Raw genomic sequence first — 27,757 nt, forward strand, 5'->3', positions numbered from 1 at the left:
GAACTTGAAATTCAACAGCACCAAGCCATAACTGATAATCTTTATTTTGATGGTGGTAAACCTAGGACCAATTTCAGTGTTAGACTTTTCCCAACTAATATGATGAAAGCATGTGCAGTGGCTACAAATGCATATGTTTTCGAGCTTCAAGAGGAGAGACGATAGGAAGCACACATGATTCATACTTCCTATTTCCTGTCCTTCATAACATCCAAAATGGAGGTCTTGACTATCTTTGCAATGAAGTGGCTGCATGGAAGCACCAAAACAGGAAAATAAGTCATTTGTGCATCCTGTTCCCCTAATAGCCAAGATCCTAAGATGTGAGCCCAAGCCATATATAATTGGCCAAAGTCTTGGGACCTTCTTAGGGCTCCTGTATGGACGCGGGTGGCGCTGTGGGTAAAACCTCAGTGCCTAGGACTTGCCGATCCTATGGTCGGCGGTTCGAATCCCCGCGGCGGGGTGAGCTCCCGCCTTTCGGTTCCAGCTCCTGCCCACCTAGCAGTTTGAAAGCACCCCTAGGTGCAAATAGATAAATAGGTACCGCTTTATAGCGGGAAGGTAAACGGCGTTTCCGTGTGCTGCGCTGGTGCTGGCTCGCCAGAGCAGCTTCATCACGCTGGCCACATGACCCGGAAGTGTCTCCGGACAGCACTGGCCCCCGGCCTCTTAAGTGAGATGGGCGCACAACCCTAGAGTTGGACACGACTGGCCCGTAAGGGCAGGGGTACCTTTACCTTTATGTGCAACAATTTCTGGCATGGATATCACATCCTATAGGAAATCTGCATGTACTTTCCATGCAATGAAATCTGTTTGGCTGTGCATTAGATTCCCACAGCATATACACATGGCAAAATAGACATGTATAGATTTATCAGGGTGATATACAAATGCTTTTAATGTAATCTCCTGTTCTTATCTATTCTATATGCCTACAACTACAGGTGACTTTCAATTTTCTGACTCGACGTCACTTAATGGGAAGGGTTTCTCTCTCTTTGAAACTTGTTTTAAAAGGAAACTAGATAGTTACACTATCCTAAAGTTCTAAATTATTAGAGTACAGAGAGCACTTCATAGTTACTACCTGCTTTCAATTTAATTTGACAAAGTCTTCATTTACAAATGAGGTTCGCTAGCAGAATTAGCTCTGAAATTGTTTACAGGGTCTTCCTTTTACAATCCTTTTATAGTTCCAATTGAAAAACTGGATACCACCATATAGACATTACTTCTTTATACCCTACAGGGAACTAGTTACTAAAGTTCTTCATGTTTGATTGCATGACTGCTTTGACAGGTTTGTGGATATATACCAGTTGGATGAGGAAAAAATGGGACAACAGTCTGAACAGACACTTCTCGGTCACAGGAGCCATCTTTCATTTCAGTTACTATGGAAACAGCAAAAAGAGCATATTCCATGGCCTGTTTGGGTGCATCTGGGTTCTCTGTTTTCAAGGGGAAAACTGTTATCTCTGATCTTTGTCCACTGGAAGCATTAATGCCAATGTAACCATTTCCCAAGAACTGCAAGAGACTACATTTTCATGGAAATAACTCCAAATGGGATCTGGGACAAAACTAGCTGAGAGGTACTGACATGCTTTCCTTATGCTTCACCCACCTTTAAACCAAAAGCAGAAATAGGAGGTTGCAATTGTGAGTAGAGCAACATTCCCCAACCTGGGACCTTCCAGATGTTTCGGATCACACTTCCCATCAGCCCACCAGATTGCTTGGGCTGGTGGGAGTTGTGGTTCAAAATAGGTCTGTGGAAGGTTCCCCTGATCTGATTCATAGTCCAATAACCCTATCTCTAATGCCCTGTGCTTCCCTCCCAATCAGGAATCCATCATCTCAGCTATCTTGCCTCTTAGCACCTTTCCTATAACTTGTGGCCACAAAAGACACAAACCATATAGTCCCAAGCCTAACATTTAAGAAATTTTGTTCCCATCCAAATTATGACTGGGGAACTCAGGGATCTCGGTCAGAAGCAATGTGTCTCTGAATACCAATTGCTGGCAATCAGAGGTGAGGAGAGTGTTGCTGTGCCCAGATCCAGCTTGCGGGCTTCCCATAGGCACATGGTTGCCACTGTGATAACAGGTTCCTGGACTTGATGGGCCTTTGGCCTAGCCCAGTAGGGCCCTCCTCTAATGCAAAAAAAAAAAGTGTCTCCAGTCTGCCACTAGCTGAATCAAAACAGTAGAGTACAAAACACTGACATCTGAAGAGAAGCAAAAGAAATTCTAGAGGCCCAAATCAATGATAAACTGCATCCTTAACAAAAGTCATAAAAGGTAAAGGGGTCCAGTCATGGCCGACTCTGGGGTTGCGGCGCTCATCTCGCTTTATTGGCCGAGGGAGCCGGCGTACAGCCTCTGGGTCATGTAGCCAGCATGACTAAGCCGCTTCTGGAGAACCAGAGCAGCGCACAGAAACGCCGTTTACCTTCCCGCCGGAGCGGTACCTAATTATCTACTTGCACTTTGACGTGCTTTCAAACTGCTAGGTTGGCAGGAGCAGGGAATGAGCAACGGGAGCTCACCCCGTTGTAGGGATTCGAACCGCCGACCCTCTGATCGGGGTCGACCCACAGCGCCACCCGCGTCCTGAAGTCCTAAAGTCATACTCACCCTATAACTATTCTGTATATACTAAAACTAAGGATGCACTACGATATGTTTGGATAGTCTCCATTGACCTAGTCACCAAGAAATGGGTCTTTAAATATACTATCTGTCCAGTAGCTATTAATCTCTTTCACAGCCACCCTTGGAAGTAAATATCCCATCTCTGTAATTAAGGAATTGGAAGCACAGCCCAGATTCAAAGCATGGTTTCTTCTGACCTGTTCCCAAAGCAAGGGTGGTAAAGGGAAAGGAACACCCACCTGGCTGCAGGCAGCACAAGGTATGTAGTTTGAATAAGAAATAAAAGAAAACCCCATGGCTGCTGACTTTTGCACAGGAGGCATTCAGCACTGCCTTGGCTATTTCCAAAAGGACTCGCTCACCACACAGGTGACCTTTTGGGTGAGGAAGCAACAGTGCCAGTGGCCAACTTGAGCTCTGAAAGATGTCTAGTTCCCCAAACAACCTCAATGAATTAAACACATGGCTCTCCAACACAAGAAGCAAGGAGGATCTGCAGGACCCCCCACGACTGATTCCTCATGCCAGGGCATTTGCTCTGGCCTTCAGAAGACTGGCCCTGTAGTTAGCTGGCATTGTCCTCCTCCCAGAATAAGCGGCGAGGGACCTCATGATCTCAGTAATTAAGAGCTTTTCAGCCACAGACATTGCAACCCAAACTCAAAGGGTGCTTTCTTCTGCCCACCCCTGTGATGGTCTACCAACAACTCAAAAAGACGGTGGAACTTATGCCTGGACTCAGGCAGCATAAGGAATGTGGTTGGGATGAGGGCAAAGGGAGGGGAAACCCCTATAGTGACTTGAACACAGAAGGGAGACTGGTGTCTTGTATATTTTCCATCTTGCTTTCATATCCAAGGAAAAGCAAAACTGTTCAGTCTCTGAGGACTGAGCAATTATCAGTCCCAAACACATCTGGCCTATTTGCTGGGAATCATTCTTATATAACCTTTCACATGCATGCTCTGGGGTGGGGTGGTGATAAACAAGTCATTTTCATTAACGCTAAAATGAGCTGGCTATTGCGTGTTTGATAACGGTGTCCATGCTGCACCATTGCCTATAAATTTCATTTCTTCCTTTCCTTTGTTTGCTGGCATCTTGCAATTCTTGAATAGTTCCTGGAGGCTTTTTCTGTACTACAAGCGTTCACAGATTAGCTAGTGAGCTTACCAAAAATATTACAATTGTTGAGCAATTAACAACAACAAATAAATAAATAAATTTAATGACTCACTGCAACTTAGAGCAATGTCACTCTGATTTGTTGCTGTTTACTGTTATCATCTTGATATAGTCTCTTAGTATTACATCTCAAAGGGATTCTTGAATCTTGTTAATGGTTTGTCTTTAGTTTTATTTTGAATTGTTCTAAGGCGGCAACAATAAGGTTTCTGTTGTATGTTTTGTCATTTCTGTGGAAATACATGCCACCCCAATCTCTGAGCAGGGAGAGATTCCAGGTGCTGACCCTGGGTTCATGTTTCCTTTGGAATGAGGCACAGCGGAGACTGTGGTGCCTTTATGATATATGGTTTATTTACGCATCTATACAGCCTGAGCCTATGGTGGAACGGTTCACAGCGTTAACATCTCAAGAGGTTCTGACTTTTCGCATAGCCACAGCAGCCTCGGACTTAAGCAAACCCCAACCATTGTCCTCAGACATTGCTCTCATTTTCTCTCCAGCCCACTGCTTACTGTTTCCGCTGCATAATGCCTAACTGTAATCCTAAACCCTAACCTAACAACTGACATTGTCTTTCAAAGTAACTCTCTGTTGAGGGAGGGAGCCCACTCTTTTGCATCTGCCCTTGATTCTTTGTTGTCCTAACACTCATTACTCCCAGGCTATCGGCTTATGCAAGAGGCTAGTCCTGTCTTAATTAGCTTTGGACCCATTGCAGGAAGCACCAGCTTGGCTTAATTAGCTTTTGACACATAATTCCAGAAGTGCCATACACAGGCTCAAATACACACATGGGTCTAGCAACCAGTTTTAACACACAAGCCTTAATTAAATTCTAACACTAGCTTGATCCAGAATTTAGGGAGTCTTGCACCCACCAACTCACAACACTATCAGTTAAGAAGTAAATTGAATTAAATGAGATGTGTACTGTTTTAAAACCCATCTGGCAGAACCAGAAGCAGGGATTTTACCATAATATCAGAGGACTACATAGTGTATATTGAAAGACATAACATCTACATTCCCTATTCCATAAGATTTGTCTCCCCTCCCTCCCCCTGGCCATTCCTTCTCTGCAAATAATTAACATAAAAACTTGTTGATTTAAGAATTTAGGCAAAAAAAATAATATCGGTGGCAGAAGGGAATGTACTCCGAATGCCAGTAGATATTTGGTTTTAAGATGTAACATGCTCAAATTCGGCCGCAATCAAATTCAGGGCACAGTGTTCCAAAAAGCAGACTTGGGGTGCTTTCTGATCTCACAATGTAAATAATCAGTAAAGCACTGAAGATTTTTCTAGCAATTATAGCTGAGGCAGCTTCTGGCTAGAATAAAGTAGTGGTTCGTCTTCTGCCTATTGGTTAATTTCTGGATTATATACCAGAAAGCACAGGGTGGTCCCTATGGTCCACAGGGGGAAAATAGGCTACAGAAAAGAGGATGCAATAGCAGCTGACTAGGCTGGTGCATAATTGGACGAGAGGAGAAATGGTGCTAAGTATAGGTGCCTGCCTTGAATCACTTACAAGGAGTAGTCAAAGCAAATAGATTTAGGAACAAGAATAGGGCGAACACAGCAGGAAGGCAAAAAAAGAGACGAAACAGTGAGAGCAGTAGATAGTTTGCTGTACAGCAGAGCCTGACCTAGAAACAATCATGTCCTGTCATTAGGAGTTTTCAAGTCTAAATAGTTAGCACTATCTGGGAAATTTTTGAAATAGCAAGAAAGCTATAATGTAGTTGCCACAAGGGCTGGGAAGAAATTCGCTTCAGTTCACATTTAAAGCCAATTTTATTGAAGTCACACTCCCCACCCCCAAAAATAGAGAACTGAAACACATCCATCTTTTGAAATTTGCATGCATCTGAATTTTCCAGTGCAGTCCTCCAACCAAGCAATGTTGGCAAAAATGCATGTGTAAAAATGAATATGTTAGTCAAAATAGCCAGCAAAATGCATTATATTAAATAATATAATATGCATGTTAAAAATATGGCGTATAACTCAAAGGGAGGTTTTGTTAATTTAAAGCTGTTAAAAGGTATTCATTTTTAGTATGAACTAAGACATGTGTGTGTCTTTTAAATACGCCCACTCTTCATCTGCTTTAGCAGATATCACCAATATTGCAACTAGTGAAAATTAGAAGAGCAGTTCAATCTTCTGGGACATATATCTAAGGCTGGAACACTTTTCAGCATTTGGGATACAATGAGAGTCGATGGGTGCAGAATTGGAAATCATTAACAAATTTGACTGCATTTCTTTTGATTGTCAAATTCAATTGTCTCCTTTTGGGATATTCATTGAATTCACATGCCGTCCTCCATCGATTCATTAGTATTGACATTTAATGCTCCAGTACATATTCAGTTTAGGCATTGTATTCATACCTCAGCAAAGAGGATTTAGTTTGTGTGTTCATTAACTTTAGCTTTCAAAATCTAACTATTTATCTTGTAGAACTCTGTAATCCCAAGAATACACAACTACCCTCTTTTTAGACAACTTTGTGCGCCTGTTGAAGCAAACCACTAGCCAATCATTTCTACTGGACTGGAGTGCCAACTCCTAGAGGCCAAGCCCTTTCTCCCCCCCCCAATATTTTTGGGAGGGGGAGCCCCCCAATATTCAAAGACGGCAGCGGAGGCCAAGCAAGGAGCCCATCACAGCATGGTTTCAATGGCTGGCTCCTTCTCCTCCTCTTCCTGCCACAGAGGGGAAGGAGCGAGGAAGCAGCCCCCTGCCAGTGGTGGTAAAAGGAGGAGGAGCTGATGGCCATTGAAGCCACGCTGCCGCCATGTTTAATTCCACCGCATGGCTCCTCCTGATGTCCTGATGTCACACACCCAATCTCATGCTCAACATCACACATGCAACATTGCTCATTCTCCCTCAGAATGGTGCCTCTGCTATGGTTTACTGGGCAAAAGAACTTCCAGTGGATTATTTTCTTAGCATCTGTGCTGCCACGACAGTTTTTATGATCTTACTGGTATGGTATGAAAATCATCATTATCATCAGCATCAATTAATTTATACACTTCCTACATGCCAAAAGAAGCTTCTAAGAGATTTACAAGTATACAATCAATTATACAATCTTTACATAGCTAAAGCACACAATAAAATAATTCCATAAAAGCATTAAAATATCCAGAATTAAAATAAGACAATAAAACAAGTTAAAAAGCATAGCAATTAAAACAGTTTAAAAAGCAATCAAAACAATTAGATCAGTAAGTTCAAATTCAGGGAAATGCTTCCCTAAACAGCTGTGTCCTCAAGAGCCAACAGAATGCCAAATGCTGATGGGGTCTCTCATATTTCAGAGCCACTCCTTAGGGACCACCTAAGCCCTTATATCCCAGCTCAACCACTGGTCATTCTCCAAGTCGGCGAGACTCATCTGATAGAATCAAGAAACTGAGCCTGAGGTTGTCGGACCAGTATGGTGGAACGCTCTGCTAATAGTGATTCAGCAGGCACCTTTTGTTTTAACATTTAAACACCTAGAAAACATCTTTCAGTATGGCTTTATCCACACCTCTGTTTGCCTCATCTCTTTCCCCCAGCGAAACCCACTCTTTTGCGTGGAATTGAAACAAATGGCATTCAGGTTTTCTACGGATTGCAGTTTGTTCTGATTTATCGCTAAAGGGTGGGTTTTCCGGGATAAAGTGGAGTGCCAAAGGCAAAACTACATAGACCTGAGCCTAGAAAGTGTGGGAGAAGCAGAAAACTGCTAGGACTCGTTCTGCCTAGGCATGAGATCAGTGGAAGTGTGGATGAGCCCTAGTAGTACACAAATCTTTTGATAAATAAATAAAAACCTCAGCATCTCCAGCTAAAGAATCAGGAAAGGAAAATCAGGAAAGAGTCAGGGGTGAAAGGAAAGACCCTCAAGAAAAGTCCCCCCCCAATGGATGGAGAAACAGTGTGGCCTAGGGTAAGTCAGCTTCTTAAGTTTCCTGGGTAAGGGACAATAGAGTGCCCCCTACACTGTATATCTATTTGGCTTATGGAATGTATGACATTATGCAAAGTGATCCTGATGAGCACGACTTACTATATAAAGAAGCTGTGATGTGACCAAAATCAGGAGGAAGGAAGAGACTTGTGGCTGAGCTCCTTAAAAACGAGATGAGTAACTTCACAAATTTCTTCAGATAAATTGTTATGGAGTCCTTTTATGGTATGGAAAAAATAAGCAATAGACGAGACTGAATTGCGAATACGTTTCCCTTGAGACTGAAGCTGAATAAACAGCTGAGTCCCCAAGATTCCATATGGTGCTTAACTCATTGTAGCGTAGCATCTTCTGCAGGGTTATTTTCAAACAATATTTCACTTCAGGAACGGTCAGTCTCTTCATCCTTAGGGGATGTATCCTCAACTGAGCTGCTCAAGGGGGTGAGGGATGATCATCACTTATTGCCTTCATGCACATTGGCAAGGAAGGGTCCAGCCAACCAGGCAGAAGAGTGGATATTGCAGAAGCTCTAGCAACTGAGCAGAAGACTCTGCTTTCTTCTCAGCACTGAGAGAGGGGATAACTAATGGGATGGGATAGGACAGAAAGGGGAGGAGAGCTTGAAAGTGGGGCTGCTTTAACTGAATCAATTTTGCCACAGATTTTCTTACCAGAAGTAAATGAGAGGACGACTCAGAGGTCTCTGTGATATCACAGAGGTCTCGAAAGCACCTTCCCATTTTTAATAGGAAGTCTGCTTTGCCAGCAAAGGCAGCTCACATGGTTCAAAGCAATACTTTGACTCTGCCCAAGAGACTTCTAGGCTACTCGATACTTTGGGGGACCGAATAAGTGAGAGACGGAACCTCGTGTGCTACCATGCACCACATCAAATGACACTTCTGACTTGGCAGGCACCCCATGCAGGATTAGAAGATGCTCAAGATCCTCAGTTTGGAAGGCTGCCAGAGAAGGGTTGTCTAGGCCAAGTCCAGCATAAAGAACTATAAAGGATTACCACTTGGACAGCAATCTGAGGAGGCACACAAGTCTCTCAGTTACACTCTTTCCCACTATGGCGAGATGTACTGTATATATTTAAATTATAGCAACTATGTCTAAATTTGGAATTTATGTATCTGAATTAGCACATGCTAATTTTATGCGAATCGGTGTTCCTTTTCTTACTCTCTTTTGGCTGATGCAATTCCTCTTTTCAGGGGCAATGTGCAAGTGATGTTTCATCTGGGGGCCTCTTTCATTTAGTGCTGGGGAGAGGGCCAAGCAGGTGAACTCACTCAATGGTCGGTACTTGTCATGATCAGCCACTTTCCATTGGGGTTGGGTGAGTTGGGGAGGCCACAAAAACCTGGAAGCATGGGGTGGATGCTTTAATTTACACGCAAAACACCCCCTCACTCTATTTAATCCTAGGGAATAAGAGTGGGAGTTGCAAGCCAAAGGCAAGCCATTTTTTCCAGCCCCTGCAAAATAGGGGTCATACAGATCTGCCTTATAGGGCAGATTATTTTGAACTTAGAATGCTATTGATGCTAAGCATGGAAGCCAGTATGTTGTAGTGGACAGAATGTTGGGCTGGCGTTGAGGATATCTGGATTGACATCCCTGCTTAACCATAGAACTTGTTGGGTGGTCTTGGACAAAGTGTGCACTCTCTTAGTCGATTCTACCTCACACAGTAATGATAAAACTGGCCAACCATCTGCACTTGGCCCCCGAGTTCCTTCAAGGAATATAACTGTGGCACATAACAAATAGATTTATCCTATAAAAGCAGGGTAGAGCATCGTGATGGACATCACCATGGACCGCATAATGGATCCAGATAAAAGAGATCTCAGGTGTATACGATATGGCTCATATAGTGTTTTCATGAATACAGCAACACTACGGTCAATACAGCTGTTTCCTTATTTTGGCTTTCAAGAAACAAAGAGACTTCAGTTTCTGTAAGATCACAGATCTGAAAAATATGAAAGTCTTGCCACAATGTTGCTACTATTAGGAGGGGAAACTCTGAGAAATAATTGCGTTGCAAATGGCCAGGGATTCGGTAAAATGCCCTTGCTATCGCTTATTTTAAAAAGTTTAAGCAGCGTTGTCATTCTTTACTCATTAGATAATTTTTTAAAAGGTAAATATTTACCAAGATCTTTAATGAGCGATAATGCTTCCCATGATATAAATGCTCCACCGCCGTCATCCATGGCTCCTTGCCCTACATCCCAGCTGTCCAGATGTCCACTGACCAGGACAACCTAAAAATATAACACAGAAAGGATAATTATACAAAAGTTCTGTACTGGGACAATCATACTCTCCAGTGACCCTTCAATCGTTTTACCCATTCAGAGGATTTAATTCCTGTAGCTTGAACCATGCCTGCACAAATATGTTCTTGAGTCTAATGATGGCATTGCAATTAGTTCTGTCCCAATAGGAAGTGATATAAGATGATTTTTTATTTGTTTAAATGGTCAAGTTGCTGGGCTGATCATTCCAACATGCAACTGCAAGCGTATGTTGATAATCTTTGTTGCTAGGCTTTAAATACCATAGATCAGGGTTTCCAAACTTGGGTCTCCAGCTGTTTTTGGACTACAACTCTCATCATCCCTAGCTGGCAGGACCAGTGATCAGGGATAATGGGAATTGTAGTTCAAAAAACAGCTGGAGACCCAAGTTTGGGAAATACTACCATAGATCAACCTCTTCCCAACCTGGCTCCCATCCAGATGTTTTGGAATACAGATCCCATTACCCTTGCCCATTAGCAATGCTAGCCAAGAATGATGGGAGTTGTAGTCCAAAGCATCCAGAGAGCACCAGGTTAGGGAAGGCTGCCTTAGACTGTTATAATATGATGCACTAATATCATAGCAGAGACATCACCTTGCCAACAAAGGTCCGTATAGTTAAAGCTAGTAGTGATGTATGGAAGTGAGAGCTGGACCATAAAGAAGGCTGATCGCCGAAGAATTGATACTTTTGAATTAGGGTGCTGGAGGAGACTCTTGAGAGTCCCATGGACTGCAAGAAGATCAAACCTATCCATTCTTAAGGAAATCAGCCCTGAGTGCTCACTGGAAGGACAGATCCTGATGCTGAGGCTCCAGTACTTTGGCCACCTCATGAGAAGAGAAGACTCCCTGGAAAAGACCCTGATGTTGGGAAAGATGGAGGGCACAAGGAGAAGGGGACGACAGAGGACGAGATGGTTGGACAGTATTCTCGAAGCTACCAGCATTAGTTTGACCAAACTGCGGGAGGCAGTGGAAGACAGCAGTGTCTGACGTGCTCTGGTCCATGGGGTCACGAAGAGTCGGACACAACTAAACGACTAAACAACAACAACAGGAGTCATTGAGGGGCTAAACTGCATGCTATACACAAATCCTTGTAACAAAGCCAAAATTGTTTAAAATGAAAAGCAGCATCAAGAGCCTGCAATTTTGATTGGAAGAGCAGTTTGGGAGAAAGACCCCTTGCCTGTCAGCTGTTTTTCCACTCAAGTATCCCCAAGATGTCCCCCGGGGTTCCTCAGATGCATATTTGCCCTTGTCCAAAGCCCAACTATTCATTCCCCAGCTAAACTTAGATTTGTTTACTGCTGTGAAAATTAATGTAAAACCCATTCTTTAACAATAACTTTTTTGCTTTTTGAAACAAAAGCAAGCCCCCTTGTGCTCACCACAAGCCCCTTTTGCCTGGAGCTGACATACCATATTTTTCGCTCTATAAGATGCACCAGACCACAAGACGCACCTAGTTTTTGGAGGAGGAAAACAAGAAAAAAAATATTCTGAATCTCAGAAGCCGGAACAGCAAGAGCGATCGCTGCGCAGTGAAAGCAGCAATCCCTCTTGCTGTTCTGGCTTTTGGAATAGCTGCGCAGCCTGCATTCGCTCCATAAGACGCACACACATTTCCCCGTACTTTTTAGGAGGGGAAAAGTGAGTCTTATAGAGCCAAAAATACGGTAGTTAGTTCCCAGTGGGAACAATGGGAGCTGGCAAGACTTAGGAAGTGGTGGTAACTCTGCCACGGAATCTCACCGCCACAAGTTTGCTGGGAAACTTAGTTGCTGGGAATCACAAATAGGATGCTGGACTTATGTTCTTATGAAGCGTCCAAGTGAGTATATATGGGGGTGGGGCGCTAAGGTGACCCTTCAAGTGAACTGTTTACACATTGCCTTGAGTATTCCAGTCAGTGCTGTAAATCAGTGGTAGAGCAACTGTTTGGGGTGCAGAAGGTGCCAGGTGCAATTTCCAGGTAGGGCTGAGAGGGATACCTGGTGTGAAACCCTGGGGAGCCGCTGCCAGTCAGAGCTGGATGGACCATTGGTTTGACAGTTTCCTATGTTCCAAAAAAAGTAACCAATGATTTGCAAGCAAGCAAGTAAATGCACTTTAAGATACCTAGACACAGATTGGCTCACACAGTAAATATTTCAGCAGGCCCTCTCATATTTGCCACAAGGTGACAGGAAAGGAAGAAAAGCAAAAACAATAAATGGGATGCTGTACACAACAGAATATTGGAGATCCACCAAGACAAGTTTTTAAATAGCTGGCATGTGAACAGAAGGAGATGTTAACCATCAGAAAGAGTATGCTGGCATGACTGTCAATTGGGTGAGCTGTTTTCATCAAACACTGGATGACGAAAATGCACCTATGCCTGGAAGTGAATTATGGCCTAGTTTATAAGTGAATTGAAAACCTGAATTTACAGCAGAAGTGATGCCTTTCCCATAGCAGTGAAGGACTACCCAGCTAATATGGTGAGAAGTTCCCTGGCAACCATAGATTTGCGAAAAGACCTGATGGAGAATTACTTTTTGTTCCTGTGAAAGAACTCGCATTACAACAGCAGGCATCTTTGAATCAGAAAGTGGTGTAATCTGTCATGGGAGCAGAAATTGGTGGCATAAAAGTGTACGAGCAAATTTCAGAATGTTAGATAAAGAGAGGCTGCTATTCAAGTAGGTTTGGAAAGAACAGAGGAAGCTGTCTTTTACCAGGTCAGACGCTTTGACCATCTGCCCTACTGGGCATGTGTACTCTGACTGGCAGTAGCCCTCCAGAGTCTCAGACTTTTACATTAACTGAAGCCTGGAGATTGCAGTGATTTAACCTGGAACCTTCATTATGCCAAATATATGGTGTACCACTAATCCAACTCTCCAGGGGTATTTCTCCTCTGAACACCTGTAGTATGAAAAGTTATAGGATTTCAGCAAGAGGTTACAGCATATTTATGGATCAAAAGTAAAGCAGTAATAAGACTGCACCAAAATCTTTGCAGGACCAAATAGTATTAAAAACAGGATTGTGTGTGACCACCCTGATAGAATCATGAACACAAACCATCACAAATGTGTGCAATAAAAAAAGATATCTGGAGGAGCCTCCAAAGGTTTTAATGGGGCTGGTGGTCTCTTTAAATGGCAAAGTATATTGTGGTAAGAAGAAGAAGAGTTTGGATTTGATACCCCGCTTTATCACTACCCGAAGGAGTCTCAAAGCGGCCAACAATCTCCTTTCCCTTCCACCCCCACAACAAACACTCTGTGAGGTGAGTGGGGCTGAGAGACTTCAGAGAAGTGTGACTGGCCCACGGTCACCCAGCAGCTGCATGTGGAGGAGCGGGGAATCGAACCCGGTTCACCAGATTACGAGTCCACCACTCTTAACCACTACATCACACTGGCTCTCCACCCTAAATCTATCCTGCTGCTTTAGGGGGGGGGGCTCCTGCTCTGCTGAGTGGGGCCTTGGACTTCTGCCCCCAAAGTCCCATCCTGATGGCACCACTACCTAGGAGACAAAGCACTGGATTCTTTCCAAGGCAAAACACCCTACATACATTCTGTGGAAATATTACATACTATTATATATTTATAAGCTCACATCATAAGAGTTAATCTTCCACAACATTTGTTTCTAATTCAGAGTTAGAGAGGTTGACCACATCTCCCTTGAACAGCCATGGCACAAACACAGGTATATCCTTCACTTTCTTTCTTTCTTGTTTGCTAGCTCACAACCAAGAGGAACAACAACATATCCCATGCCCTCCGACGTGATTTGCAAGAGCAATGCAGCTTCCCTGATACAGGTGTACCATTTTATTTATGTTTAATATGCTGAGGAAGCATCAACATGTGCATCCAGGATCATGTTTTGCCTGTTTCAGAAAGGTATTTAAGGATTAGGGCTATTTCTAAGCAACCCGTCCATGTGAGCCTGGGGTTTACTACAGTTTCACAGCTAAAGCATTGCCTTTTTGTCCCCGAATCCTTATCGAGGATAATAGCAGAAGAGAAATTAAATGCTGGGTACATTTCAGATGCACGATGACTAATTCAGTTTCCTGGCAGGCCAGCACTATGACGATTATCCAGCCCTTGTCAGTCATGTGCTGTGTTCTCACCAGGACAAGCTGTTTTTAATAAAAACGAGGAAACCAGGCAGAGGGGGTTCTTTGTCCTCCCACTCACATATGCAAACCCATATTAGGGAGTTGCTTCTTTTTTGGAAAAAAAAGTCAGGATGCCCTAACTTCTCCCAAAGCAATCTCCCACTCCACGTTTCTTCTTATTCTCAAGTCTATTACAAGAGTGTGTAAAACATCATAGTATTCTAGTACAGGACAATCTGCTTGTTAGCAGCCCTTATGCTTTCTTTCAATGGGTTCTGAATCCAGTACAATAGGTTCCTTTTGGCTCTTGCATGCTGACCTTTCAGCAAACAGCTCTGTTGTGTGGCCCATCAGAAGGAAAGATTTCCTGGCCTAAAATTCACATTTTCAAAGGAGTCTTCCCTTAAAGGCAGCTGATGCATGGCAGTCCATGCATTTTCCCCTTCATGCAACACTCCTGCGCAGTAACATTTCATTGTGCTATCCTGTCCGTGAGGATAGATGCTGTTGGACCAGCTTCTATCAGCCCAAGTTAGCATAGCCAATGATCAGGGATGATGGGAGCTGCATTCAGCAACAGATGGAGGGCACGAGGTTGTGGAAGCTAGCAGTAGTACATGACAGGGTGACATCTCACTGTGCTATCCTCTCCATGATGGGAAATCTTGCAGAGGGAGTGGATAACTATAGGTTTACTGTGGTCTCCTCTTGATTGTAAAAATCTGCTGAACTGCCTGAGAGACCCAAAATGAAAGTGTCACTAACAAAGAAGCAAACTAGATGTGATGAGCTTCTTGTCTGTTTTAAAGTAAATGGCATCCATACGGTGTCTCAGTCTGGATCAAGGACATGTGCAGAGAGGATTTAACTCTTTGTACCTGCTACAGTCCTGATCTAGATTGCCCCCTCCCATGGCTGCTATTTGCATTGGGAGGAAAGGCCCCATTGGCATCAATGGGAACTTCTCTCCCACTGCAAAGAGCAGCTGTTGGTGGGTGGGTTCCCCATCCTTCCCCCACCTCATGGCTGCTGTGTACTTTAAAAATACACACAGTGTAAAGGACTGGAAGAAAGTGATGTTTAATTCCACCCATTATCTTTGGCATTTGATTTTGGGGTTGTTGTTTTTTTAAAAAATGCTCTCCGGTTTTCTTTTTTCCTGTGGCAAGATGTAAGAGCATGAGCACAGGACTCTCCTTTTCTCCTGTTTAATAAGCTTCATGATTTCGATAATTGCTAAGCTGGGACCTAGTACCATAAAACTTTAAAATCTAGAAAATATGGACATATGCTTTGCAAAGAGGTTGTAAAGCTACATGCACACACACAAAAAAGAAAGATTGCAAAGTTGAATCTTTCAACTTACACTTGAATCAGTTTTCTCACCATGTTGTTGTTTCTTTATTGCAAGTTGCTTATCATTTAACAGCTCCTAATTAGTAACATTTATCATTAATTTCTTGCTAACAATATTCCTGTTTTTACAGAGTTAAAGAACACATCTTTTTCCTCCCTAGATAACAGCAAACCTAAAAACAAGTGTAGAAATATTATGATTCTGCACCACCTGTCACTAATATACCTTTTCCTCTCCAGTCAACCTCATTAAAATGGGGGGTACGGAAGACCTAAACTAAAACAAGGGCAGGAGACTGGGCCTTTCAAGAGATCTGTGGGTCTTTTGGATCCAGCAGATCCAAAGTCACCAGTCACTGAAATACTGTTTTGGGGCTTTCTGTCAGCTGCTACCATTACGAGAACTGCCAGCATCTGATTTCTGTTCACAGTGATAATTTTCAGCTATTGTTCTAACTTTGTTATGAACATCTTCATGGTTGCTTGCCAAATAACCCCCTAGTATAATTTTTAGCCTGCCCCATTGCTGCGGTATGTTAGGGCAGAGGCTCCAGCTTCTCCAGAGTATTGGAGGGGGGCCGACACAATTCAGTACAGCTCTGTCTGGTACGATGGCTGAGATCCTACCTGCCTGTGGACTGTTTCACCAAAATGCATCTCTGGGTTGTTTGTGGGGCATAGGAATTCATTCATTTTCTCTCTCCAAAATATAGTCCGGCCCCCCACAAGGTCTGAGGGACAGTGGACCGGCCCCCTGCTGAAAAAGTTTGCTGATCCCTGGACTAGATGACCCTTGTGGTCCCTTCTAACTCTACAATTCAAAAAAAAACCCACAATTTTTGACAAAGCACCACAGAAAAGCTCTTCTGATGCCGAATGTTGTTCATGTGCTGCTTACCCCAGTTTTCTTCCCCTTTTGTTTTTTCTTTATTTGACACAAACGTCAAACAGAAACACCAATGTACAAATAAAATTCCGGGACAGAGAAACGGCCCGACAACTACAATGGCCCGACAGCCGAGCAAACAGAATATCTACTGTAGAAGAAGACAATTGTTCTCAGATTCGTCAGACAGAAGGACTTAAGGTATCATAAACATCAGGAGCTGATTATAATTCTTCAGACACTTGAATCATTAATTGTCGTATATTGTACTGGAAGCATCCTCGTAATGTCAGTACAAGGATACGTCCAGCCCAAATAAAATGACTCCACTCTGCAAAAAAGGCATCCTGCTATGATTGCCCTTTCAGGACATGGATTTAATGCCAAAGCTTCTCCGAAATGACTGTTCCCCACAGTTTACTGTACCAGAGATTTAAGGCAAGAGTCCTGTCACTCTTCCACAGTTCTGTTATCTCAGGTCTGGCTGCAACTAATATGAATCAAAACAAGCCCTTAAATGCAAGCTTCTGAGTCAAAGAGTGAAAATTACATTCATATTTTTGGGGGGTGTTACAACAGCTGCTTGCCCAGTTGCAGTGTTGATCTCCTTGAGCACCCCATCCCAAAATCTCACTACCTATGGGCACTGCTGATTACAGTCCCAAAGAAGTTCTGGGGGCATTGCAACCAGCTTGTGTGCCAATCTCACGGGGGTATAATAATACCATCTGTCTCACTGATATACACAGAAGCAGACTGTGACGCCTTCACCCTGCATATGCTATCCCACTGAGTAGAAGGAATTTCCTCTGCCTCTTATGGAGAATGTTGTTCACGTGCTGTTTGCCAGCTCTACAATTCTACGAATCTTACTTCAGCGCTGACAATGGGACAGTGCAATCCACCATTACTGAGGTAGCAGGCTACTTTGAGGGTCCAAGGGCACAGCATGCAGAATACGCAGCTTTGTCCTCCAGCCAAGAGAAGGTTCAGGAGGAACAGGCGAGAGGCTGCTGCCTCAAGCATCAGTCACCTGAGGCAACTGCTTCACTCTGCCTAGGGATGAAGATGGCTGTGCCCTTATTCCACAGTAGCTTGGTGGTCAGAATTCTGTAAAGAGAAGCTGATCGTGGGATTTTTATCAGGTGCATAAGTGTGGTAGGGTGTGTGGTTAAAGTGGTGTCTGTTGGTTTCCTAAACAAGATCTCTCTCTCTCTCTCTCTCTCTCTCTCTCTCTCTCTCTCTCTCTCTCTGTGTGTGTGTGTGTATGTAGAATGAGATTTCTCAGGAGGAAGAGGGCACATCTTCTTAAAAAGCTACATTTAGTCTGGTTTTGATACTACTATAGGACTAATGAAGAACGAAATCGATGACCAACAGCAAACAGGCTAACTGGGGGTGAGGAGCAATTAGTTCCCTGAGAAACAAAAGACATCTGGGAGGTAGAGCAGAGCAAACGTACAGCCTGGGTCGGCCAATTCAGGTGGTGTGTCGAAACAGACTTCATTGTGTTTTCTTCGCCACACTAAAGTTAAGAGCGCTATGCTCTCCGAGGTCTCTTTCATTATCTACATTCCATGTGGCCAATTAGCAGGCATGAGGGTATTCTCTGACTAGTGGTGGGGAGCGACAAAGAGGATGTGCCTTTATATCCCATTAGTGCTCTTCCTTTCAGCCCCTGAGAGGTCACAAGGAAACCAGACACTTTACTTCCAAGACATAAAAAAGCAAAATAGATGCTCCCCCAACCCCTGCCATGCAGACCTTGGCTGCCCCCGTTAAAAGACTGAATCCTGGATCACCCTGCCGGCAGACAAAACGTGAAGCAGAGAAGACTGAATGGCTATACAAAGCCCGCTTTAAGGAACTTGCCACTGAAGAACACACCAGGGGAACACATCCAGCAGCTCATGGATAGCTCTTGTGAGTCCCCGTGACAAGTTGCTCCTCGTAATTCACGAAGACGTAAACCAGGGCTGGAAAAAATGTACTGCGGATCCGCATGGATTGAAATACAGAAGTGTGTGTATGTGTATCCAAATGCTTCACAACTGCCTAGGAAGCAATTGGACACTGACAAGCTGTGTGCAGAGGACGCCACCAAGATGATCAAGGGTCTGGAAATGTAGCCTTGTGAGGAACAGTTGAGGGAGTTATGTATGTTTAGCCTGCAGAAGAGGAGACTGAGATAGCCATCTTCAAATATCTGAAGGGTGGTCACATGGAAAATGGAACAAGCTTTTTTTCTGTTGCTCCAACTAAACATTAGGCAGAACTTTCTGGTGGTAAGGCCTGTTCCAGCAGTGGAATGGACTACCTTGGAAGATCGTTGTTTTGGATGTTTTAAGAGGTTGGATGGCAATCTGTCAGGGATTCTTTAACCATGATTCCTACATTTCATCAGATTGGACTAGATGGTCATTGGGATTTCTTTCAACTCTACAATTCTATGATTCTAAATTTTCAGTCATTATACTACTAATGTTGGGAGTATGACTTTTTTTTATTATCCAGGTGTGTATACATTTACTTAGTTTTCATAATTTAGTCTGCCTTTCTGGTTAGCCATGACCAGGATAAAGAGCCACTGAATTGCCCTGTGCTTCTTGTGGTCTATACAGCCCAATATTTTCTGTTCCAGACTCGCTCAACCTGGCACCTTTCAAATGTTTCATAAAACAACTCCCATCAGCTCTCTAACCCAGCCAAAATATATGGAGGGTATGAGATCGGCCTAGTGATAGCTCTCCAAGGTCCCTGGTGTGGAGATCTCTCCCAAACCTTGAGACTTGTTATAACTGCACTGAAATTGGAGCCATCTTCTGCATGTTCTCTCCCACTGAGCTATGGGAATGCCTCAAATGGCCAATGAGGCACTGCTCAGCACATGCACAACAGGAGGATCAGGGTAGAGCTCAGTCCTGGGTCTTACGAGACTTCCTTACAGGACAAAGAATGGTCACTATTATTGATCTCAAGTAATGTACCTCCGATATCCAGTAGGGGCAATTTATTTTACTTTATTTATGTATAATGTGTGTGTGCTTATAGATAAATATTTGTGTGTGTGCACTTGTGGGCAAGCACAGAGTCAGATAGAGATAAATAAAATTGCAATCAATTCTCAGATTTCTGAGTGCAGATCCTTAAGTAACCAAGGCAAGACCATCTGCACACAAAAGGGAGGTATCAAAGGGCTTGGGGGACGACGACCCTGAGGTTTGCACAAGTTGTGTTTTAAAAAAAAAAGGGGGGGTGAAGGTAATGAAAAACAGTCCAATAAGGACTGAATATTCTCCGTGAGCCTGAAATGCCAGTTGTCATTGCAGGTGGAATGGAATGGCATATTCTAATAGAGGGCATGGCTGCCTGGCACCGTTGTTGCAGGTTCCACGTATATGGAATATCCTCAAAGTAGCTTACAAACAAGAGATGTGGGTGGCGCCATGGGTTAAACCACAGAGCCTAGGACTTGCCGATCAGAAGGTTGGCGGTTCAAATCCCCGCAACCTAGCAGTTCAAAAGCATGTCAAAGTGCAAGTAGATAAATAGGTACTGCTCCAGTGGGAAGGTAAACGGCGTTTCTGTGTGCTGCTCTGGTTTGCCAGAAGAAGCTTAGCCATGCTGGCCACATGACCCGGAAGCTGTATGCCGGCTCCCTCAGCCAATAAAGTGAGATGAGCGCCGCAACCCCAGAGTCAGCCACGACTGGACCTAATGGTCAGGGGTCCCTTTAGCTTTACCTTTACCTTACAAACAAACAAAAATTTCTAACACCATCTGATGCTCCTCATATCTAGGATGAAGCCAGTGTCCTGGTAGCAATCTATATAGGTTCTCCTCTCCCTGGACTTGGGAACAGAATGTGCAATGCAGCAGCAGCAGCCAACAGCTAAAACTGAAGCAACTAAAAATAAGAGCCTTGGTTGGTTTTTGGCACTGAATTTGCTTGCCATTGAAAGGAGCTCTAGAAGCTAAGTCTGCGTAACCTTTGGCTCAAATTAAGCCTTGGTCCCCAATTTCCAAAAAAAAAAAAAAAAAAGGCTTTATCTGGACTCTTCTCTCCCCAACTTTTCTTTTCCTTTGCATTTCGGCTTCAGAACAAAGCCAGATTACCCTTTGCATCCTCATTATTTTTTCATAGTTTACTGATCTTTCATTAGCTGCTCAGAAAGCCAACACAACTGAAGAAGCAAAGCATCTGCTTTGTGAGCCGGTATTTTAAAATTACAGTTTCATTACACTCCCCCCCCCTCCCCAAGGCTTACTGACGGGGAACATAATGCTGAAACAAACAAATCACAGAGAAGTCAAAACAAATACTTTCCTTCGATTCATTTTCTTGACAGCTTTCACTGACGGACTATAATTCCCTCTCTCCCTCCCTCTCCCTTCCCCCACCCCCATGCCCAATCTTGAAAGAATTTCGGAGCTGGCATCCCATCTTGTGAACAGCTTTCAGGCGCATGAACAAAGTGAAGCGGGCTCTGTTTTTAACGGCAAGCCTCAAGTCAGTGATGTGGAGAGCTCTGGCACCGCTACAAAGGGCAGGCAGAATGGGTGCAGTCTAAACAGATATGGCTGTTTGGTTTCTGTTCCGGAACTGCTGAGCACAGAAGTAAACTGCACGGACCATGTTTGCTTGCTCTGAATATCCCAAATAGCAAAGGCTTGATTAAGGGGGCCCCTTTTCTTTCATCTGACCAAAAACGAAAAGGGGGAAAAGAAAAGGGGGAGGGGGAAGTAGCCCAGGGAGTTGCCTCAGTATAACTGTTTATTTTAATGTTGTGTGCTTTCAAAAGTACATCCTTTGAAAGATGTACTTACAACGGCTTAAGGAGAAATTTGTTTTTGACACACCCACAATCTAACAGCAGGAAATTTGGAATTCACACACTTGTTTCAGCTCCTGCCATTTATGCCGAAGTATTCAGCCATCACTTACAGGGGAGATCCTGAAATTTCTCATTCTGAATTCAATACGAAGCCATAATGTTGCCACAGAAATGTCTCCTGAAGTGACATTTGAAGCAAATCAGGGGAGTTTTTCTTTCAGAAAGAAGTTCCAGAGGTTTTCAAGGAAAGCCTTCTTTCATTAAAACTATTGTTTTTCATTTGGGGTGTTGCTGGTGGCCTGAATGTCCCGGGCAATCCATCATTTCTACTAAAGCAAAATGGAGGTTTTTCTTAGCAGGCCAGAATGAGGTATATTAAACCATTTTGACAAGCCCTGAGATTTTTCTCAGGCAGAGTTCAGCACATCAGCTTGTTTTGTAGATGCCTTGAATTGAACTACAATTATAAGCTGATAATCTGCATAAATCTGAACACACCTGGTTGCTGAGGGACATGTCAACATGGTGATACTTAAGTAATAAAAGATGTTTCAGAATTTCCCTTTTCATTTATCTGCTAACTATTGATACACATGTGACTGTCAGTTGTGTGTAGAATCCACTGCTGTTAAACAAGGTGCCCCAAAATTGCTGACAGAGAGCTGTTTCGTTTTATGCTTAAAGCTCCCAGAGACCCAGAATTGAACCACTAATCAAAGTGCAAGAGTGATATGTATTAGTTTCCCAAGTCCAAATAGCATGCTCCTATTGATTCAACCTAAAATGGCAATGGTTTGTTTGGTTTTGGTGCCACAAGATTACATTATTTGACATGTTTCATATCCTGCCTATCTTCCAAGGAGCTCAAGGCAGCATACATGATTCTGGCCCATGCATTTTCTCCTCAGAACAACCCTGTGAGGTAAGCTGATGAGCCGCCCAAGAACACCCAAGAACACCCAGTGAACTCCATGAACATAAGATGAGGCTGCTGGATGAGGCCCATCTAGTCCAGGATCCTGTTCTCACTGTGGCTGACCAGATTCCTGAGGGAAGCCTGCATAAGCACAAAAGCAGTCTGCCTGCCTGTGATTCCCAGCAACTAGTACTCAAGGGAAATTTTAACCCAGATCTTCCAAGTGCTAGTCCAACACTCAGACCATTACACCACACTGTGTTTCATGTTCATGTTCTGGATTTTAACATTACAATTCAGTTTGCTGTCTATTCTAATTCTCAAGTGCATATCTTGTACTTGGATCAATGAAAAGATGGTGAACATTTTTTTTTAAAAAAGGAGTACAATAAATTCTCGGGTTGTGTCCTCATCTAATTGGTTAATGCTGTTCCTTAAACCTACTGCCATGTTGATTTGCTTGCTAAATCAGTGGGATTTCAGCCAACAGTAAAACACATACACCACTGATTTAGGTGCACAAATTATTCTCTATATTACATCTAAAGCAACAGTTGCACAGCTTGCATTCTCTGATTTAACTGCTCCTGCTTTCTCCTTTTCTTGCTTATTGAGGTCTATTACCTCAAAAGACCTGCTAGACTGCATTCCTGCATTTGCAGCTTGCCAGAGCTGATGAAGCAGCTTTCGCTACCTGTCTACTGAAAACCTACAAATTTTCTATAAAACATTGGTCAGGGATTTATACTGGATCATTCACACATCATTCCTCAATATTATTTGTTCTCTGATGCTTCCACAGCGTTACCCCATTATTGCTTTCGCTGGAAGGTCACTCAGATGTTATAATGGAACAAAAGTGAGACAACCCCCACCCCAAACCTTGAACATTTGTGGCACAAAAAGTTACAGGATTTCAGCTGGAAGCTATGCACAGGGACATGCACAGAAAACTTCTGCAGGTGCGAACAATACTGAAAGCAGGATCATGTATAACAATCACAATACCATCATGAGCACAAATTCTCATGCACAGTAAAGGTGATGTCTGAAGGGGCCCAGTGTGATGAAGCAAAGGACAAAGAAAGGATGACTGTCAGCCTATAGATGGAATGGGCTGAGGATCTGTTATACTGAACTGTCTAAAAGGTGAGATGACATGTACACGTAAAAAAGAAACAGTAGAATAGATTCTCAAATACCCAAACCTGACCATATGTTTATTAGGTTTTACTTGAGGTTTTTAATCACACAGAAGTTCTGCAAGAATATACTGATGCTGTAAATCAAATCCCTCGAACACCCTTTATATACAGTTGGAAGGGATGAGCTAAGCCACTCAAGTTAATGTGATATTTGCCCCTAACAAGTGCAAAGGTCGCTATGGTACTTCATATCCCACAACCATCTTGATTTCAGCAGGACATCCTGGAATTACAGAAGCTACTGATTGGATCCTGGAATGTCCCATTTTTTGGTCTGATGTTCTAGTGTGAGTCAGCTGGCTCGCGCCAGACTAAAAGACGCTCTTTTTTTTTTTTTTGGTCTTTCACTCTTGTGTGAATCAGCAGACTCCCAGGAGAGCGTGGGACCAAAAAACAAGCATCCCGGTTTTGATTAGCGGGATGGTGGAGGGTATGGTACTTTTCCTTGTCACCTGATCCCAAAAACTGATGTGCAAGCTGAACTAGGATTGCAGCTTTAAGATGCGGGGTTGATCAAGAAGACCTCTCATGGATCTCTTCCAGCACAGTGGTTTCAATTGTTAAAAACTGAGATTTGGACAAAGAAGAACCCATAAGAATGGTGGAAATGATATTGAAGTGCTGGAGCACTTTACCCTATTATGAAAATTGCTGTCTCTAAACTGTAGTCTTTTGGAAGAAGAGAACCTTTTGCAATTCAGACAGCACAATTGAAAAAAGATCTAAAGACAGAAATCAAAGAAGATTTAAAGGAAATTATGATAACTCGAGTATGTGAGCAAGTTCATATGTGACCAAACTATCATGTACACTTCTGTATAAGCTGCTACTCTGTATAGGCAACTATGCTACTTTAGAAATATGCAATTGGTGTGGTTGTGTATGGAGAAACAAATAAATGTGGCAGAGATATATGTATTAACAATAAGACTTTGGGTTTTGGCGCTGATGGAAAGCTGGCTTGTCCTACAACACTTGATAGACAATAGATCACTCTCAATTTGTAGTTAATGCTGCTTCAGCTAAAATCATGGTTTGTTTTATAAAATGCCTATGCAAACAGCATCTCATTCAAAAACAACAACAAACGCTTATGAGATTAATAAAGCCATAAAACCTGCCTTACTAATTGTTAACACTTGGGAAAACCAGAATGCACTGCATCATTTACATTTTTACAGATAGAGAGAAAATTATCAATGTGTCACTATACCTGCAATTCGTCATTCTATACAGCTCAGCAAGTACATTACAGTCACAGAAATTGCATTGAATAACATTTTAAATCCTTTCCCCTCAAGGGTCCTGTGCATCTGATTATACCACGCAGAATTATCTGCAAACATTGGAATGGTGTGCTGAGTTTATAGATTTTAAAGGCCTTGCAGCATGTGGGTATAATCACTTCTTGCTCGCCTCTCCCACATGTTATGCAATATCCTTTGCAAATGATATACAATAAATCGAATGAATGTGATTAATGTTCGTCATAAATCTGCTTTGGCTGCAACATTTAGGAATTCACTTAAGGCAGATATATATAAAAAAAGCTGAGCTCTTTCCCTTCTCAAGAATAAACTCAAACTTGACTATCTTTTTTTAAGCATGAAATGTGTTGCGCACGTCACCTGCAACCTATTCTCTTTCATCCTTTAAGGCTCTCCTCCAATTCTATCAGAGTAGATTAAAATTGATAACTGGCTTCAAGAACTGTTGATCCTCTTTGAAGTTGGGGAGTTTGCCAGAGAACCCATTTAATTTAATGAAACCAAAATTGGGCAGGTCAAGAGGACATCCCCAAAGCATCGCCCAGAATCGGAAGCTTGAGAAATGCTTGCCTTTTAAATCTTCTGCATAAAGTGGTTGAGTCAAAGGAATTGCCAGGCAAGGTCATGTGAGTGGAGTAATACAAGTAGCATTTTTTATATAATTTTTTTTAGTGCCCTTCAAACACTTACAGGTTGAAGTTTCTGTCTTTTAATTCAAGAAAGAAATCAGCAGTGCCTTTTCTTACCTGATCATTTAAAAAGTCAGATTAAGGATGCAATTATATGTGCAATTACCCTGAAGTATCCTTACTCTTGTGTTTCAAGGGATGAAGTAAATAGCTATTGGATGGTGCTTTAATTGCCTTAGATCCATTTTTAAGACATGTCTATATGGCCCTTTAAAAAGGCAATTTAAAAAATGCAAACCATATTTTCAGAGGTGTGCATTTTTCATTCACAGGATGACTGTTTAATGTATCCTTATGAATGCATGTGTGAAAATAGCTCTGAAAAGTAGTTCACCCATGCAGCCTGTTCCAACATGTTCCTCTCACCTGAATGTGGATTAAAAAGGAACAAAATCAAATCCAGTTCACAGACCCATGATAACCTTGAAAGAGGTTGTAGTGACATCCCACTATGGGAGGTGGGGTGCAGCCAATCCATCTACAGCATTGATGATGCTTTGTCACTCTCAGCAGCATCCTATACATGTCTATTCAGAATTAAGGTCCAATGAGCAAAGCAGCTGTTCTGCCATGGAGATACTGTTTGCATCTCTGTCTGTTGAGAGAGTCATTATTTTTATTGCTTCAGTCACTGTCCAGAAAAGCAAATCTGAAATGCAGTGGTCAGCATATATATTGCTCTGACTCCTTTTATGAAAGTGTCTCCACAACTTGCATATTAATAATAATAATAATAATAATAATAATAATAATAATAAATTTATACCCCACCCATCTGGCTGAGCTTCCCCAGCCACTCTGGGCGGCTCCCAATCAAGTGTTAAAAACAGTACAGTGTTAAATATTAAAAACTTCCCTGAACAGGGCTGCCTTCAGATGTCTTTTAAAGATAGGATAGCTGCTTATTTCCTTCACATCTGAAGGGAGGGTGTTCCACAGGGTGGGCGCCACTACCGAGAAGGCCCTCTGTCTGGTTCCCTGTAACCTCACTTCTTGCAATGAGGGAACTGCCAGAAGGCCCTCGACGCTGGATCTCAGTGTCTGGGCTGAACGATGGGGGTGAAGACGCTCCTTCAGGTATACAGGACTGAGGCCGTTTAGGGTTTTAAAGGTCAGCACCAACACTTTGAATTCTAAAACTTTAAACATAAAACCCCAGGAAACGTTGTCAAATGCTTTCTCAGGGTCTAAAAAAAATCAAAGGTCCAATGAGTTCAATAAGACTTACTTTCAGATAAGAGTGTATTGCAGGGGTGGGGGACATGTGGTCCTCTATATGATGCTGAGGTTCTCAATTCTCAAAAGCTCCAGCCATATGGTTTTGAGGCTCCCAGCTCCAGCCAGTATAGCTAATAATCAAGACTGGTGACTGGGAGCAGCCACTGGGACCATATAACACAGATCCTAAAAGATCTACATTGGCATATATTGGAGAAAATAACATTCAGAATAGAAAATTGAATTTAAATGTGTCTGTTAGGCAAACTTACATGCAAAAACGCATATAGCAAGAGGAATTTGTACTAAAATGCTAATTGATTTTCATGATGACTAAAACCAATGTCGAAATGTGGAGAATGAAACAAAATCAGAAGAATACGAAACCGAGAGAAAACGAAATGGATACAAGAGCTCATCCCTAGCTACCAGTTTGACTAACTGTTCCCGGGAAAAATTTCCTCTACACTTTTCAACATGGGGGAAGAACCACACAACACTCACTTCTTTTATGTCCCCTGTGCAAAATCATGGTTGCACTGATAGTTGTATTCATATTCCACCTAAAACAGTGATTTTCAAACTCTCCATTATCATCTTCAGTAATCCTCTTTTCCATACTGAATCCTGTCTCTAAGATTCTGCAAGCAATACAATATAAAAGACTATCTTTTCCCTTTCCTCCCTTATTTAATATGGACAGTTCTGTTAACCTGAAAGCTAGAATGCTATTTTGTTCTTTTTAGCTGGTTCTCTAAAAATTATTACAATACTGATTCTATTTGGCACCAGGGGGCGAAGAGCAGGCAGGGGTGGGGCTGGCACGCATCCTAGGGGTGGGGCACGCTGCGTGTCCTGGGGGCAGGGCACCCATTACAGGCGGGGGGCAGCCACGATGGCACCCTGCTGGGATTGCACTGCCAGGGGCGGTGCGCTCCCCCCGCACTCCTCTTCCTCTGCCAGTGATATCTGGATATATCTGTCTTTTGGAACAGAATGGCTGCCTGCATTTAAAAAAATAAAATAAAAACACATCATTTTAAAGGATTCCACATTCACAGTTCCTACCAAAAAACAAAAGAAACAAAAGAAGAGTGAAGA

General features: G+C 42.8%; 1 protein-coding gene across 3 annotated transcripts in view; it reads right to left on the reverse strand.

Annotated features, from left to right (window-relative positions):
- The window catches only part of CPQ (carboxypeptidase Q), a 157,075-nt gene that overhangs the window by 55,741 nt on the left and 73,577 nt on the right, over positions 1-27,757 (reverse strand). For all 3 annotated transcript variants that reach the window (XM_053395585.1, XM_053395586.1, XM_053395587.1), the window contains one exon: positions 10,004-10,115. In XM_053395585.1, the coding sequence (XP_053251560.1) occupies positions 10,004-10,115 (112 nt within the window). The remainder of the gene's footprint in view (positions 1-10,003; positions 10,116-27,757) is intronic.

This window comes from Podarcis raffonei, chromosome 7 (genome assembly GCF_027172205.1).
Source record: "Podarcis raffonei isolate rPodRaf1 chromosome 7, rPodRaf1.pri, whole genome shotgun sequence".
NCBI classification, from domain to species: domain Eukaryota; kingdom Metazoa; phylum Chordata; class Lepidosauria; order Squamata; family Lacertidae; genus Podarcis; species Podarcis raffonei.